The sequence below is a fragment of the Spodoptera frugiperda genome, chromosome 30, assembly GCF_023101765.2.
Source record: "Spodoptera frugiperda isolate SF20-4 chromosome 30, AGI-APGP_CSIRO_Sfru_2.0, whole genome shotgun sequence".
Lineage (NCBI taxonomy): Eukaryota > Metazoa > Arthropoda > Insecta > Lepidoptera > Noctuidae > Spodoptera > Spodoptera frugiperda.
The window spans coordinates 2,322,937-2,341,476 of NC_064241.1; the positions used below are offsets into that span (position 1 = coordinate 2,322,937).

The following is an 18,540-nucleotide window of genomic DNA, read 5'->3' on the forward strand; positions in this document are numbered from 1 at the left end:
CTAGAAAATTTCAATCTTCTTAATTTTTGTTTCTTCGAAAGCAGTTATCGGGCCTCGGAAGCCGATAGTTCTTTTTTGTTACTAATTCAGAATTCTTTGGTCTCTTATCTGTTACACGAAAAACATAATTTTATTGTAGGGCAATGATGTTGCTTCTCTTTCGTGCATAGCACATTGTTCGTATAAACCGACTGTTTTGTCCTGCTGTCAAAAATATGTCATATTGACATTGACAACGATTTTAATCTTTGTAATATTTTGTACCTAAACACTGGTGGAACAGAGCGTTTATGTGGTAACGTACACAGTGATAAGCATTTGATGCGGTGTGCGATTGTTAAATATTTTTTTATTTTATTTAATTTATTATTTGGAAAGTAAATAATATTTTTCTCACAACTTTTAAATGAAGCATATATTCAATTTATTTGAAATAGCTGCAACATGACCTCTACACTACGGTAGAAAAGTAAGCTTCGTTAATTAATTTAAAGGTACGTTTTTAATATATTATTTAATTTTATCTTGTAATATTTACTGTCCAACTTATAGAAAAATTTAATGACTTGTTTTAGTCAACCTGTGAACCGTATATTACGCTATTTATTTACTAAATGTGTTACCGTACGGAGTTCCACCCATGCGACGTATTCGTTCACAGTATAATGCATTAATTCGCATCGCTGCACGTTATTTCATCTATTCGATATTACAATATCATTTTTCTTAAATTGATTTCAAGGTTTGTTTGGTGTGTCAACTGGAGTAAATATTTAGATGTGCGATATTTTTAGCTGTATGGGAAGTAGACGTTTTAAAACCAGTTTCATATACGCGCCTTAATATTTCGCTTGTGTTAGAAGTTCCAGGTGAATCGCGTCTAGTAACATGCAGAGTGATAATTCGAGGGGGCTCTTACGAAACAATGGTTAGACATATATTTTTTTATTTTCTATTGCTCCATTAATAACAATAAATAATAAATTACATAGCTTTTGAAAATTGAGTGAAATAAATCTTTGAATAGTTTTCCTTTTTCTGCTAAAGTTCTTAGAATAAAATAAATAGTTCCTAAGAAATTTCTATAAAGCATAAAGCCTTCTATTACCCTCTTGTGCATAATACAATAATAACTTGTCATATGTTAAATATTTTAAAAATATGATTTCATATTTTTTTAATATTTAATTGAATAGAATTTTGAATGATCCAATATGAGTTATGATATAATTATATTTGCAGACATATTAGGTACATAATTATGTGAAAGAAGGTAATTATTATGTAAGTAGTTATTCAAAAATACTATTAACAACCACTATATATTGAGTACCCGCTGCTTATCAGTTGGTATAAATGAATTTTGTACTATAAAAAATTTATAAAGTTCAAAGACGCTAGAAAGGAGCAGAAGTAGTATATTAACACATTAACTGCCACTAAGGTCAACGGTGACCTACGTTAGTGGAGGATTTGCCTTCAACAGTTTCTTATTGGCAGTTAAAGGTAAAAATTAAGAATGACTTTGTATAATTTAATTTGTATTAAAAATATTTATTTATTTACAAATTGAAACATAAAAGTTGTTTAATTATACTTAACCAGTATTTTTATTGTTGTTTTTATGCTCTGTTTTGTTTTGATAAGTGTGTGGTAATGACATAACATTATACACTGTATGTCATTGCCCTTTTTATTAGATGTCAGGAGTGACTGTGTTTGTCACTTAATAGTACTGAGTATGTAATGAATGACAGAAGTAGTTTTAAAAATGTTTTAATTTCGGAACATTTGATTTCATTTTGATCTTACGTAGTTGTCGAAATAATATGTAGGTACTTACCTATATTTTTAAATCGGATATAGGTACAAAACTTTCGAAAGTGGTTTGCTATATCTTTGGTATCGAACCCCGCGACGATTCGACTTCTCGGAAGTTTTGTGTGACAAAATATTGCGACTGTTTACTTTAGAAGTACGGTATGTACCTTTTTATTTTTCTTCGATGGCAATCGAATCTCCAAAATATTGTTGACTATGCCAGTGTCTGTTAAGGTATCGATATCGATAATTGACATCAGGAAGGTAGCTGTACCTGTGAAGTTTCTGTCAAATATCGATCTTAATCCGCCGATTTTGGATTCGATTCATTTAATCATCATCGTTCCGATTAATTGCTGCCGTTCGTCGTTCAACAAGAACCTCGATACCTCACAGGATTGTCTAAATCCGCCGGGATTTATGCTCTGTGTATAAATTTCGATCAAGAGCCGGCGCTCTTTAAAATGATCTCATATAAAATTCTTCACCGAGTAGTCACTGTGACATCAGTAGATAATAGTCCCACTCGTGCCATAATTGATTATTTAGAGTAAGTAACCTATGAATCTGTGCTCTGTTAATAATAAAAAATCGCACTGGCTCTGAACGCCCAAGGAAGGAAGAAACTTCATTACAAATCTATTTATTTGCCATACCTACGATAGATATTGACGAACTTCCTATTTAAACTGTCATCAGGATATTCTATACCTAGGTACCTATAGTGGTTTCAACTCTATGTTATTCGATCAACTATAACAAACGTCGGTACTTATTACATCCACTCACAACGAACAAAATAGAATGGAGAGTTGCTGTCAACGTAGCATAGCATAGATCTGTTGGAAAAGCATCCTTAGTCGGCTTAACTTCTACCTCTTCTAGTCTGCCATTACCGCCACCATGCAGCATGTAAAAAATACCTTGCATATCTGGGTAGTATAGGTTAATAGTTGCTTAAACCTCCTTGTCTTTAAACAAGATCAAATATTAGCTATGCGCTATATCGAAATAGCAAATAGGTTTTTAATGGCGGAAAAAATCAGGAAGACGGGGCGTGTTATCGAAACTCATTTACATATTATAACGAGGCAGATGAGAGCAGCAACCTATGCCAAAAGCAAAGACAACAATCCTTCATATTTAATTTCTAAATGGATTAAATATGAAGATTTTGACGTTGAAATTCCATTATTTGGCCAAATAGGGAACCGTGGGAGAACCATGTAGGTAGTTATATCGGCACGAATGGGGTGGTAAAAGTCACATCGAGCCTTTTCTCTATTAAAGGTGGGTCTATGTTTATTTTATCAAGTTCAAATCTATAATAAATAAATGTCAGTAGGTTAATGCTTAGCTTGATAGTCAGCATTACTCAGACAGGTAGGCGTTTTATTATCCTCCCCACAAAGAATTAGGTCATAGCAGGCATTGCTGGAATTTATCGGAATTTCACGTTCTCGTCCGATAAATCGGCCAGTTCGTGACTTACCTAGTAAAATTCATGTATACGGCTTTATCTTATAAACTATAATTATATTACCTAGGTGTAGATTTTTTCTAGGAAAATTTATATTTATTGTTTTTGCGTTCAGTAGAGGGCACCACTATCGAATACAAGTGCCATGGTCCCCTCAGCCAGACCAACCCATTTTTTTTTGAAATTATAATTATTTCCTTTTTTGTTAGGGGCCACTATCTTTGCAAGGAAAAATATAAAATTCAATCATAATTGATAAATGTAAACTTGTATGGGTATTAAGCCTGAAATAAATCATTTTTATTTTTATTTATTTTTTATAAAAAAAAATTGTTTCCATTCTTGACTAAAGCTAAACCTAGTTACTTACAGACATAACACGAGGCGAAACAGATGCCTTTGTTATATTTATTTCCACGCTCATTTACATAATTTACAAAGCGGAACTAAATCCAGCTTATACGACATTTGCTTTACGTCGAAGCATAAATAAAAAATAGGTAATTTAAAAGTGATCAACAATGAAACAACGTGATATCCAATTACTTCTGTTTTCGTGGTTCTGGCTCTCTGTATGCAGCGATCGAGCTATTAAAACCTATCAATAAAATGAATGTTCTAAATCTCCATAGAAAGTGCATGCCAAGATAAAAATTTACTAAAACTTCAGATGACCCCAGCAAAACGGTCGTAAGCAAATCTAATAATATAAAGGCCCTTTATCATATTTGTATTGGCCTCTACAATTTTATGCCGAGCACGTCTCAGCTTGGCATTTGCTGATCATATCAATGACGTAGAGACTGCCACCACACTGCCACCACTGGCGCCGATCAGACTTTCTCTAAGTGTTAGATCGTGTTTACACTTTTACTTGTTATACGCCATGGCTTCACAATTTGTATTGAATTACTTCTCAACCTACCAAAGATAAGGCTTCTTTAAAGTATTAGTTTCAAGAGCAGTAGCGTGATATTACGATGATATTTAAGGCCTGGGAAATCTGCGAGTACTAGATAAATGCTGAGATCAAGGTCGTTACGAAATCTATTGGAAATCAACAACTGCAATTTTTCAACTTCGAAATTTATATTGATCTCGTCTTTTGTGTTTTTGCACATCTTCGAAGTAATGATTAATGATGAGAAGAATTTTAAAATGGATAGAAAGATATAAATGTGCGAATCTTAGTTCAAATCTTGACAAAAGATAAAAAGTTGAATAAACTCTATGGCCCATGCGATGACCCACACGATATAGCCCTACCTGTGTAGTGTGGACTTAAGACGTCATCGCAAACGAAATTAATGAAATCTTTGTTTAATAACTTTTGGTGTTACAAGAAAGTTTTTTTGTTTGTTAAAATAAATACCAAAAAAAAAACAGCATAACTTTTTATCGCGTGCGTTATTATGATTCTGATGACTACAACTTATTGTGACCTTGAGCAGTAATATCGACATCCTGCTATTTTTAATTTTCCTATTAAATCCTTTTGTATTTACCTTACTGAAATTTTATGAGGAAATTATAAGGATTTGTTGTAATGTATTATGATTATATTGGATCGAAATGTTAATAAATATTCTAAGAATGCTATTTCTAAATAAAACGTATTTGATAAACGGCTTTCGTTGTCCATATATCGTGGCAAGTATTGTGGTTTAACACGCGCGCGGTGGAGTTACGAATTGTGGGGAAAACCATGGGAAACACGCCGGTGTCTTGAGGGGTACATACAAATTATACTAATATTGATTGCTTATCTACCTGCGAAGTGCATTTAGTATTCAAAAGACACCTGCGCTCTTCAAGGATAACTCTTTGCCAACGCTTAATTTATGTTTTCAAAAAAGAGCTTAATTCTGATGTAAATTCAAAGTACTTGAATTTACGTAAAAAGTTCCATGGTTACTAACTAGATTGGGAAACCAAGGTTGGTAATGTATCTCATTACTATATCCACATCCTTTGGATGTAATAAAGGCAGCTTCAGGTAAATACTACGTATGTACCATACGATTGTACGAGTAATTGTACACCGTATCATACATTGTATCGATATTGTTTTACCTCGAAGGTTTCTGGTTGTATAAACAACACCTTGTTTTCATAATATGTTAAGATTACAACTTAAAGTTCCATGTAAGTGAATTGCCTTGAGTAAGCATTGACAACTTAAAAACAGTACAGTCACTAGATTATTCAATGCACAAATATTCCAAAATCGGGAGCATCCTTCGTTTGCTTTTGAATTTAATGTTAGTAAAAATTGCCACCACCCCTCGTCATCTTCTTCACTAATTAACGACATTAACGACACATTTGACTGAACCAAGTAGGCAGCTCTCTTTGATAAACCTGAACTGAACCTTTTGATTGGCGATCTACAACCGCCTGCCAAGTGTAGACTAATCGTCAAGCAGACCCTCTTATGTAGAAAAAGTTCATAGTTTAGCGGCGGTGTGGACTGTCACGGACGGCTGATGATGATGATTATGATGTGGATAAAAAATCCTATCAATGGATCCCTGACAACATGGGTGTTGATTCCCATAAATAATACCTCGTTACTAAGATTGAATAGATGTCATTACTATGATTACGGTATTCATTCAAGTTATTCAGATTAGAGACTGGAGAAAAATTGGTCGCATTGTGCGTTGGACAAGCACACATCACCGAAGGCAACATGGTTTATTTTCCTTCCTTTGTGCTTATTTACTGTATGTCATCCGGTTATTTTGTTTTTTATTAATTCATGACGAATATTCTTGGGATTACCAGTGCAGACTTTAAATGTTTGACTTGTCCGTGAATTTTATAAGGATAAGCGCTAATTTTATTTTAGTAAAAAAGCATGTGTTATACAGTTATATCTGCCACTTGTAAAATATTTTCCTTTATCTTTTCTTGACTAGTGTTTCCTCTGTTTCTAAATTTATAGAAGTAAAATGTCATTCAGTCGAAGAGAATCCCCACGGGCCATTTATTTTAAACGTCATTTTATATCCTTCGCTGAGTTCAATCTTTAACACTAGACTCGTGCTTGAATGCTCAGGAGATTTTCCATCGGAAACTTGATTTTTATTCTGTTGGTACTAGAGTTTGTATTATAAAATTAAATTGTGTTATCGACACCAAGCGTTATATCAATTCACAATCTTGTTCTTGTGTAATTGTCATGTTAGATATATGGTCCGTCATTTCCTCGATTGGAAAAAGGTATTCCCAAATCCAACTGTTTGGTGTAATTAGAAATTAGCATGTTCAGACATAAAGAAACATCGAAAGTCTATTCATTCATATAGTTTTGCTACTAACATGCCTGTAAGTCGACGTTACCTCAATGACATGCAAAAAAATTGTTATGCAATTACTTTAAATACCGTCTTCCTTTGTTATTGTTCTACATGACGTTCGTTGGTTAAGCGTACTTACCGCCGTACTCAGAGTCATTTAATGATTACTTAACCCAGTCCTTAGCAATTGTTTTCGGAACAGAATCGTTACTAAGGACTAGTTTTAGTAATAACTAGCTTTTGCCCGCGACTTCGTTCGCGTGGAATAGTGACTTCCGGCAAATTTTTGGTTTTAACCACATAGTTCCCGATCTCGCGGGATCTCTTCAAAAATGAGATGTGGAAGATATTCCAGGGAACTCTTCAAAAATCAACATAATGAGCTCTGCGTTTGAATTTAATAGATGTATACTCACTTAGGGCATTGAAAAAATAGTTTAAAAACGGACTTAAACTAACTTAAAACTAAAGAAAGCTACGAATTACGAATTTATAACAATTAAAAAAGAAACTATATTACAACCTATCCTCTATGCTATAATAACCAAGCTTAAACTAAATAATTTAAAAGAAACGACTTAAATCTGATCTAATTAATTTATAAATTAGACTTACAATTTTATTAAACAAACTAACTACAGTAACTACTAATAATCGATATCAAACTAAACCTACGTTAAATAGTTTAACCAAAAAACCAGAAAAACCCAACAAATAAACTTATTAATTGACAAATACAACGAAACCAATTTAGAATATACGAAACAGCAGGACCACTACAGACAAATAATCATACGACTGATAATACACTTTTTCTACGATAGTACCGAAGCGCTCGGCCGATACCCAACCAAATGAATGTAACGAAACCATAGCGCGATCTATTTCGATTCCAACGCCATCTATCGAGGATAAAGACAACTTGGATTATTTATTTATACTCCGTTCGGGCATTTTCTTTGTACTAAAAGTTTAATTATATTGATATTATTTTTTTCATACCTTTTTACTATTTATTTACTTTTTTTCGATGAATTAAAACAATAACATGAACCGAAGTCGTGTAACGATCGACATAGAATTATCTATACTCCGTTAGAGCATTTTCTTTGTACTAAATGTTTTATTATATTGATATTATTTTTTTCATACCTTTTTACTATTTATTTACTTTTTTTCGATAAATTAAAACAATAACATGAACCGAAGTCGTGTAACGATCGACATAGAATTATTTATAAATAATTTATTTCTTATTTTTATTTTTTGATTTTTGAAATAAAAATATATCTATGTCCTTTCTAAGGTTCTAAACTATATCTGTACCAAATTTCAACCAAATCCGTCAAATAGTTGCGGAGATTAATGGTATAAGCATAGAATGTTCGACGTGATTCTTTAATTTGACATAACTTTTTTATTTATGAACCGATTGACATGAAACAAACACTAAATGTAAATTTAAGCATCCCACAATATATTCGTGAAAACCGCATCCAACTCGGATCAGCCGTTTCTGAGATTAGCGCGCACAGACGAACAGACAAACAGACAAACAGACAAACAGACAAAAAAAAAGTTAATTACATTTTTGGGTTCGACATCGACATAACAATAACCCCTGCTATTTTTTTTTTTTTATTTTCAATGTACAGACAGCACTTTTCTACGATTTTATTATATGTATAGATTAAATTAAATGTCTCTGAGTACGGTTTAGTCACCATTCTTGTTGTTATTTCCCTAATAACTTGTCAGAAACTCATCGTTGGCTAGCAGACTAAGCAGGCAATCCACGACTGAGTTATTAGAATATTTACACGAAAACCAGTTTCTTTACGCAATAATCTATTATTATTTATTATGTAATACTGATATTTTGAATCAATTTTCTTAAGTTTCCACGTTTTTATTAAGTCTGATAATACCTAAGTATATCTAAAAACAATCAATGTTTTTAGATGTTTTCGTTTTGTACTATTTTGGTATAAGGTCAAGGTCGAGGTACATTCTAGAAAGAAAATCCGGTTAAAGTCATGTTTTTCTACTTTTTGTTTTTACTACGGTACGATACGTTACAACGATAATGACCTATCTTTATTCAAAAGCCAGCATATCAAAACATTGCTTTTAAGTAATCCTAAGGCAGAAGGGTTGTCCGGGGCTCCGGCTCGAAAAGCAGGAGTAGGAACAGGGTGGTTTTTAGTTAGTAAGAGTCTGACACTCCCTCTCGCCTCGCCCAAGGCGGGAGAAGACATTGGATGATATTCCCCCATCAAAAAAGGCCAGAAAACGAAATATGCACTATAAATAAATACTGAATGGACTGTCAACTATTTTTACCTTGTTTCATTGATTGACAACACATCATTTACGTTAATGACGGATACAATACATAATGAAAATAACGTTGTTATTATAATATTTATCAGTTTTTATGTCAGTTTGTTTTAACCTTGCTGTTCAGAACAATAGCTACAGGTGTGGTTCGTGAGAACTAATATAAATAATGTACTTGAAATGTAGTCGTTATTTCTAGTGTACTTTAATAACGCAGTAATGAATAAGCCTTTAGATATCTTTTATTTATTGGTAATATGAAAGAAGTGCATTACTTAGTTTTCAATTTAACTGTGTTGTAATCTTTAGAATGAATATTAATTCTAATTAGCATGTGTTTAATTCTAATTATCGCTTTAAACGCAATTTGATTATTATTACTGAATCAATTTTCTGCGTAATTAGTAATACCATAATAATTCGTGGAAAAAGTTTAAAATTTGATCATCACCAAATTGAGGCTTTGCGATGAATCAATAATGAGATCGGCTAATTAAACCTGTTTAAGTACTTGTACTTAATTTATATTTAATATTGTTCGTCGACTAGCTATAGTAGTCTAATACAAAACCAGTTGGTTTCGTTCGACTACGCACGTAAAGTTGCCCCTACAAAGTAGTCTATCTTTTTCACTCTACACTGATAGAATCGTCTCGTATCTTGATCATGCTCATTATCTCCCGTCACGCTTGTTGATTTTAAAGCCGCGTGTGTAAATATGGCAAAATATGGCACATTTCTGCTCTTGAATTATGGTATGTGTTGATACTTAAACAAAATATTAGATTGCTAACTTCATCCATCAGTGTTAATTTTTAAAATGTCATCTTCCTTCCTCAATATAGAATATAATTTATTAATTGTCCATTGACACGCATTAGCGATGTCAATATAAATCTCTCGTGTTTATCTACGCTACCTTGCACGTGGAGCGTCCAGCTCCATTTGAATGTATCTCCGAAGTTGTCAGTAGGTATAGGCATGCTCTAAGCTTTACGACACTGCTGTCCTAATGTTGTTGAACGGCCTTTAGTGCAGCCAGTGCGTTTTGTTCCGTCGCCTTCACCGCACTGTTCTTACCGTCACCGGTGCTAACGTCAGACTGTTTATTCGTAGTGTCCACACATATTGTTTGCTAGTGACCTGCCTATTTGGGATTTTATTTGTTTTGGTGAGTTCCGTTTTACTTAATTAAGTGTTTGTTCGAGTTGTTTTCGATCAGAAAGCGTCGAGTCACCTACTTTTAAAGTCCTTGTGTTCTGACCAATCGTACAGAAACGATAGTTTTTGTGAGACGAAATGAAACGTTGCTTGCTAAACATTACGCGTTTCACTTTGAAGATAGATTTTGTAGAACAAGTTTTGAACAAATATTTTACCCATTCATGTTCAGACATTATACTAAACAATTTTATGGTTCACGACTTCATGTGTAAATCCTTTTGACGTTTATCAGTGTTTTATACAACTACAAAATATTTGTTCATGCCATGAAATGTTTACATACTCTGATACTGAACATAAAAATGTGTTTCTTTTATGAAATATTCGTCACATATTGCTTTGTGTCTTCATATCATTTCCAATGCTTTTTTAGCTTCTTCATTTTTGACTGTACTAGAAATATTTCTTCCGCAGTGCTACAAAGTCACTTTGCAATTTTAATGGGCATCTCTTGTATTCGGAGTTAAGCTTTTATATCTTGCTCGTTCTTTACAATTTAGCTATATTTTTGTACCAAGTTGAGTAGTGTTTTGTTTAATAGGTACCTACCTCATATTAATTTTCATTTAAAGTCTTGTATTGTTCACTACGTCAAGCGTAACTAAATACCTCATTTTCTTTGGCATTGTTAGTTTCTGGCTCGTGAGTAGATTGCAGTGTTTTAACAAAACACTTTTAACGCGAGTATCGTCGATTGTTTCAGATTTATTATTGTTTTCGTATATTTTAAATAGAACTTTGTAAAACTAAGAAGTAGTTAGTTCATTGTAAAATCTTTGTCACTTTGTTTTTGTTATATTTTTATTTTACTGTTATCGCTTCTTTTGAAGTTAAAGTTCAACTTAATAACAAGTTATCTTTCACGTTAAATGTACCTACACCACTTACCGTTACCGACAAACAAAATTCTATAATAATGGGCGAAATAAAAGAACTAAGAGTAACTTTTTAAGATTAAGTACCTACTTCTGGTCTACACACGACCCAGTTGTACTGTTAAGGCTTGAAACTGCCTAGATTAGAAAATTACGGTCACATTATCGACGAGAATAATGACAAATGAGAACAATAATTGGCGAAAATTGACTACGGTAAACATTTGTGGGAAAACCATGAATCATGTATGCAAAGTATGTAATGTATTGTAGTCCTATTATGTAATTAAATACTAACCGGCTTACAATTATCTCGTCCTCACGACTATTCCTATGTATAAAGTACTAGTTCAGCCAGCGTCTTCGCCTGCGTTCCCTGGATCAAATTACCTTCTTTACGTCATTCCAGACTATTAATCTATTATCTGTACCAAATTTCAGCCAAATCCATCCAGTAGTTTTGTAGTAAAAGAGTAGTAATTAATAAACATACATGCATCCTTACAAACTGTTGCTTTTATAATATTAGTAGTAATAAGATCTTGATTCGTGTCTCTTTTACTTGTTTATTTGTTGTTCTTAAGGCGAAGGTCCTGCATCAGTTTTCATGTTGACCTGAATCAAGGCAAGCTGGGTTGTTGCAGTTTTATTGTATGCTGGTATTAATGTCACGGTTACTTTATGTCACCAATATGCATGTGATGTGAGTACGATAAAGGATACATCTAGAATATTATTATGTACCTGTCTGTGGGCTCTTTATTTTTTTACCAACTTCTTTGCTCTGACGTACAAATATTATTTTTAAATTTGGCATAAACTGAAATGAAAATAAATTTTAAGGCAATCAATATAAATTAATTGATTAGTTAAACGCTATTTAATTTGCAGCTAATTATAATTTTCCGGTCCACGAATTTGTATCAAAATAGTGCATGACTACATTCGAACGTTTATCACTTTTGAAGGTAAAGTTTTAAGTTATAGTTAATTAATTTACTAGAAATTCGTACCCTTGATTTAAAATCACATCCAATAAAAGAAGCTATATAACTTCTTCTTCTTAGTCTTTATTGAAAAGGTTATATTAGGTATAAAAGTATTGAGGAAAATCAATTTTCCTTCTTAATGCTATCATCCTTCCTTCACATCCAACAAATGCAATAAAATATTAATATCTTATTGTTTTATGTAACTGAATGAAAAATAAATAGTGAAATGAAATGAAGGAAGGTGATATTGTGTTTCCGAGTACTGAGTACATTTTAGACAATAAGTCTATTGGGCGAGGGTGACAGTAATAAAATGTATTCAGCATATCTACATCTTTTATCTGTGAACCATGGGAAAAATAAACTACTTTGAAAAGTAACTGTTTCTACCACACCTCGACACTAACTAGAAAAGTAATTAGGCCAAAAGGATCCTGAATAAAATAATGTTATTGTGTAGGTATTTTAATGTCGTTAAAGAGCCTACATTTAATTAGGAAATGGTGGAGGAAACATTTTACACGTAAAGGCAATAATAACAGATGAATTATATTTTATTTTGAGGAAATATGTAATCAAAATAGTGCTGTCATATGGGGAAATTGGCTTTGTGGAGTATTTAGGTATTTTATTTTGACAATTTGAACAAGGAAACAACAGCCGTATAGGTCATTAATTAATTTGTGGTTTTATTCATTTTCCGGGAGGATAACCGAAAGGATATTTTGCTAGTTTCTGCCAGCCACTTCGGCCGCGTTCGTGTATTCTATCACCCAAGTCAGCTCAGCACGGACAAACATCCAAACAAACAAACTTTCATATTTATAATATTATTTATCTGAATATTGTGGTGAAACACAGGTAAAACTAAATTAAAACTTTTTAAATCTTATAATAAAGTGCCAACTATGGATACCTAATCATAATTTATGCCTATGTCGGCTACGAAATCTATGCGTATCATCGGTATTCCCAATACCTAGTTACAGAGTTATCATGCCATCAAGATACATTGTATTATTTTATTTCAAATGATTATTTATTTATTTATTATACCTTATCTCAAATGTAGATCAAATTCTTTATCTCAATTGATTGATAAACTCAATATTTCGGGGACACAACTGTTCGATAGTTTGATACGAATTGACGCGTCTTAAAATGGGATCATCCGGTAAGCCTGTGTTCTGTTTTGTCTTTTATTACGTGTTTCGCATCTTCAGAGAATTATTCGAAATTTTATCAAAATAAATATTTACAACTAGTAAATAATTATGTTAAACTAATTACGTGATGTGTTCAATCTTTGTTTGTGTACTCGCCTTTATATTTGTATTTAAGTTTGTCAAGTGTAAGGAAACAATATTTTATAAGACTCATATTTCTAATAAGTTATCTTCTTTATTACAAATGCGTCAATAGTATGCAAATTACTGAGTATTATTTATTAAGTGCAGTGAATCATGTTATCCGCATTTACGTCTTATATTTAACCAGAAGTGGTTTACTGGTTAACCAAGTATTTACCTGTGTTAACCAACAAATCGTTTTGATACGTCTTCGAGATGCATTGTGTGTCTAACTAAGTTTTACATATTAAATGTAATACACGCAGGTGTTTCGTCTCGCTTCGTGGTATCAGCGTGGATAATCATAAACCTATGATTATCTTGATTATACCCATTTTTTTCTTTGTACTGCCATGCTTATTATGTAAACAACTACTAACAATATTTTCATAGGTATTGTTAGGTGTCTAGCGTTAATAATAGCGGTCAATATAACCCATTTAAATATTAGAAAAAACAGTGTTGTTAGAACAGTAGCAGATTAGCATAATGACAGCATAAGCTGTGATGGAACTCTTAAAATCACCTCCTTCAAAAGTACTTATGTAATACATGCCACTTACAGATTTACGAGATGTCGACATATGGGATGCAATTTTATCTTTTATCAAAATGTGAAAATACACTTCACGTGTTACTATGTCTTACATAACTCATTGACCGGATAAGATTATAATATTTACAACCAAACTACAGACAGTAATGGATTATTTTTCATGGTTTCAGATCCTACGCAGAAGATGGCGGGTGGGGTGACAGGCGTGCTCCTGTACGCGGTGAGCGCCGCGGTACTGGGCATGCTGCAGTTCGGTTTCAACACGGGTGTCATCAATGCTCCTCGTCCCTTCATCGAAAACTTCATCAGCTCACAGTACGATGCGAACCCCGGCACCATATTCAGCGTCATCGTCAGTATCTTCGCTGTCGGTGGTATGATCGGATGTCCCTTCGCCAGCTGGATGCTTGAGAAATACGGCCGCAAAAACGCACTTGTCGTCAATTCTATGATTGGTGTCCTTGGTGCTATCTTTATGGGCTTCAGTAAACTTGCAAACTCAGTGGAGATGATCATTATTGGTAGATTCATCATTGGAGTAAACTGCGGCTTTGCAACAACAGCCTCCCCCACTTACGTATCCGAAGTAGCACCGGTGAGGTTAAGGGGAGCATTTGGTACAGTAAATCAGCTGGCGGTTGCGTTTGGATTGGTTGGAGCTCAGATCTTGGGTATCGATATGATAATGGGAGATGATGACGGTTGGCCATGGCTGCTTGGACTTGCAATTTTCCCATCAGCCATTCAGTTCGTGATGATTATATTTGCACCTGAAAGTCCTCGTTACTTACTGCTGGTCGCTCGGGATGAAGAGACCGCTAGGGCCGAGCTAGCTAAAATCCGAGGTACGAGTGAAATCGATGATGAGATCAATGATATGCATGTAGAAGATCGTGCAGCTAGACAGGAGGAGAAGTTCTCCATCCTAGACTTGTTTAAAATTAAAGCTCTTCGCCAGCCGCTTATTATTGGAATCGTAATGCATTTGTCTCAGCAATTGGGAGGCATTAATGCGGTTCTGTACTACTCCACCACAATATTTGTGAATGCAGGCCTAACACAGAAGGATGCTGGGTTGTCTTCAATAGGTGTTGGCAGCATGTTGTTTATAATGGCCCTCGTGTCGATTCCTCTTATGGATCGTCTAGGAAGACGAACACTGCAGCTGGTTGGCCTTGCAGGTATGGCACTGTTCTCTGTGCTCATGACTGTAGCTTTCTTCACCTATACCGACAACACTACGATGAGTATTTTCGCCGTTATATTTACGTTCCTTTACGTGGCGTTCTTCGGAGTGGGTCCTAGTTCGATACCGTGGATGTTGCTCTCAGAATTGTTCGGGCAGGGCGCCCGCAGTGCGGCCGTCAGTGTCGGGGCCCTCGTCAACTGGTTCGCTAACTTCATCGTAGGGTTAACCTTCATTCCGATGTCTGACGCGTTCGGCAACTATGTGTTCTTGCCATATACGGTCCTCCTCATTCTGTTCTTTATCTTCACGTACCTGCAGTTGCCAGAGACGAAGAATAGGACGATCGAAGAAGTGACAGCTCTCTTTAAAAAGTAATAGAGACTAGACTTAAGCGACATTCCTTAGATGTAAGCATACTATTGCGACCTGCAATAACTTTACACAGCATTAATGTGATAGAACTGCATGAAATTCGATTTACTTGAATAATATAGATGCGCGAGTGTTATCTATGTCCTTTCTACCAGATTTATATAAAAATGGAAAGACTGAACACCAAACTTATATTAAATGGAGTCGTTTAAAGATTCTTCATACTTGATATACCTTTGAATAAAGTACTTATTTAACGATTAATCTAAATAAACTACAAGTATTTTAGAAGACGATTACTATATTAATAATTCCATTTATAAATAAAATATTATGAATCCCTATTTAGAAATCATGGTATTTGTATTTATTGAATAATATGTAGTAAGTAAAAAGGTTTATAAATATTCACTTTGTAGCGATTGTACGCAAATCGTAAATTGTGTTGATGTTTCGAACAACATTTTATTGTTAATTTATTGATGAATGTGTTACCTACTCTTTGTTTGTATGTTATTGTTGTATTTCCGAAGGTTCGAGGACCAAGTTATTTTCTGTATATACTTTTTTATTGTTATTTAGGTATTATTAAGTTTACATGGTGCTGGTATCGCCGAATTTGGACAACGCACTTTTAGATATTTGTATAATTTTTTGGTGCTTTATTTTTGTTTTCGATTATCTTATTCTAGTGCCTTAACTTTTGTTTGACAGTGACGTTAGAGGGTTTTAGACCGGATTCACTTAAAGAAATAGATAGCTATAATATATTGGGCATAGCGGCGCTGGAACAAGAGCCAGTCTCTCATGAATTCTCTCATAGAAAGTTCGATACAAATCCTGCGCCGTTGTCTCTATTCATTAATATGTAAGCCACAACAGTTAAAACTATAATTCGTCGCACCATAAGCGTCAGTAAACCGTATTTTCCATATGATATTATAATGATATTGTAATTAATGACTTGTTAGTGAATTGTATACTGTATAATATGTATTTACACTTTCTATTATATCGGTAGTAGTATGTTGTTGACTGGAGTGACCGTAAATTCGTCGGGGCACACAATTCTCATAACTCAGCTAATATGTGTGCTCTTTGTAATAATGATTTGCCATCGACAAGTAAAATACGCACAAAACCTAAGTATTAACTGACTATAAATGCCTAAAATACATCTAAGACGATTTTAAAAACTACCAGTCCAACATCAGTTTTGATAATTCTCGGCAAAATTAAGTAGAAAGTTCAAAATTTAAAATTATTATAAAAATAATTAATGCTAAGCAAGCGATACCTCAATAGTTGATAAACGTATGAAAATGCACTTTCTAAGTAATTTCCAATCTTTTAATCAATCATTTGTTTTTATTTACAAAGTTAAAAAAGAAACGTTAAAATTATGCGTTGGCAACATTCGTGTACCAATTCCAATTTTAAAAAAGAACCGTTTCAAAATTCAATTCGACATTCGACAGCTCTGCACAGTCTGCGCTGTGGCAACTATTTAAGCCTTTAACTGCCATCCGAAAACTGTTAAAGGCAAATCTAACGTAGGTCACCGGTGACCTACGTGGCAATTAACGTGTTAACTATAGACTTTAACCCTCTTTGTTTGTGTAATTTTAGTATTAAATCTAGTTGAGGGAGTGTGAAACCATCTTACCGTCCCAATGTACCTTAGTGCCAACTGTGTGTTTGTACTAAAGACATTTCGTTAATTAGGAAAATATTCAGCTCAATCTTCACAGTATTTACTATTTCCTATTTTCTGGAATATATCCTATTCCCTTCTCGTTCTTTCAAAGAATGTACGAGTAAAATGCATGTTTGGTGTGTCAATCTTAAATTTATAAATAAATGTGAAAAGTGTACACTATAATAAGTCAAAATTAAAACTACATAATGAAATTGTCTGCTATCATTATGCAGCTCTTGGTATCACGTAGTTCTATTTCGGCTATAAATATTATAATGAAATACTTAAATAGTTTTTAAAAGTGATAATTTGTATGTGCACAATTAAAATCTATTTTGAATGTACTCATTGTCAGGAAAAAAAGTAAACTCCACTTTGTAAGCAAACAAACTTGTTTATTATACTTTTTTAAAACATTATTGATTTTCCAAGAAAATCCAATCTAAACCTACAATCAGATTGTTGTATGTAATTTAGAAAAATAACATGTTTTGTTACTTATTTTTAAATACATATAAACACATTTTCTATTATTTGTCTATGAATAAAATTAAGAACGCACGATAAAACTAGAATTCGATAACTTTCAGAACATGTATTTTATTTTCTACTTTATTTTATTGTGATTGTAAATGAATTTAAATAATTATTGTATTTACTATTATTGATAAGGATTACTCCGGTTTCATGAAGAGAAGATAATAATCTTTTGTAATTAAGATGGTTGTCGGTATCGAGATCGACATTTTTACCGATTAATCGGATACACGTGTTCAATTACAAATGTTAATATCTAATTTTCATGTGAACCAGAGATTGATATTATGTAGCCTAGTATTATGACACTATATTGTACCTAATTGAAACAAATTATAAAAAAGCAACAAAAAATTAAAACGAATTTAATTCGTCTGTTGATATTAAATTATTACTATATTAGCAATATGTATTTTGACTTCATCTCCCAGTTACTTTTACAATTCCTTAAGACTAGATAGATTCATGTTCTTATTTATAAAAAAAGTGTTTTTATTACTTAACTAATTACATCTATTAGTGTGGAAAATTGTTTGAATAAATTAAATCATATCTTAATAATCGTATGTAATCAGAGAATCGGAGCAATCAATCGTTCATTAGAATCTCTGATATCGATAACTAGTGATGTAATATAACGATTATAAGACACCGTTATCGTTATCAATTAGTGGTAATCGATTAAAAATTTAATTGCGGTCATTATGATTACATATGACGTTTATTAATTACTTACTTGGCAACTAGTTTGTTTAGGAAAATAAGCAAACGTGATTTTAATTAGGTAAAACACGTGATTTTGAT

The 18,540-nt window shown here is 33.2% G+C and overlaps 1 protein-coding gene across 5 annotated transcripts; it reads left to right on the top strand.

Moving 5' to 3' along the window:
* Nucleotides 1-265: 265 nt before the first annotated feature.
* LOC118269585 (glucose transporter type 1) lies at nt 266-18,142 on the top strand. 5 transcript variants are annotated; one of them, XM_035584759.2, is made up of 2 exons: nt 266-494; nt 14,110-18,142. In XM_035584759.2, the coding sequence occupies exon 2, from the start codon at nt 14,124-14,126 to the stop codon at nt 15,501-15,503; it is 1,380 nt and encodes a 459-aa protein (XP_035440652.1). In that variant the 5' UTR covers nt 266-494; nt 14,110-14,123; the 3' UTR covers nt 15,504-18,142. The 5 variants fall into 5 exon arrangements, with proteins under 5 accessions (XP_035440652.1, XP_050563087.1, XP_035440648.1 ...); XM_050707130.1 differs by lacking the exon at nt 266-494 and adding an exon at nt 797-928; XM_035584755.2 differs by lacking the exon at nt 266-494 and adding an exon at nt 9,550-9,698.
* Nucleotides 18,143-18,540: the final 398 nt, after the last annotated feature.

Coding starts and splice junctions, on each gene's coding strand:
- LOC118269585 (XM_050707130.1), top strand. CDS start 889: ATGCAGAGTGATAATTCGAGGGGGCTCTTACGAAACAATG. Junction 929..14,109: donor GGGGCTCTTACGAAACAATG/GTTAGACATATA, acceptor TCATGGTTTCAG/ATCCTACGCAGAAGATGGCG.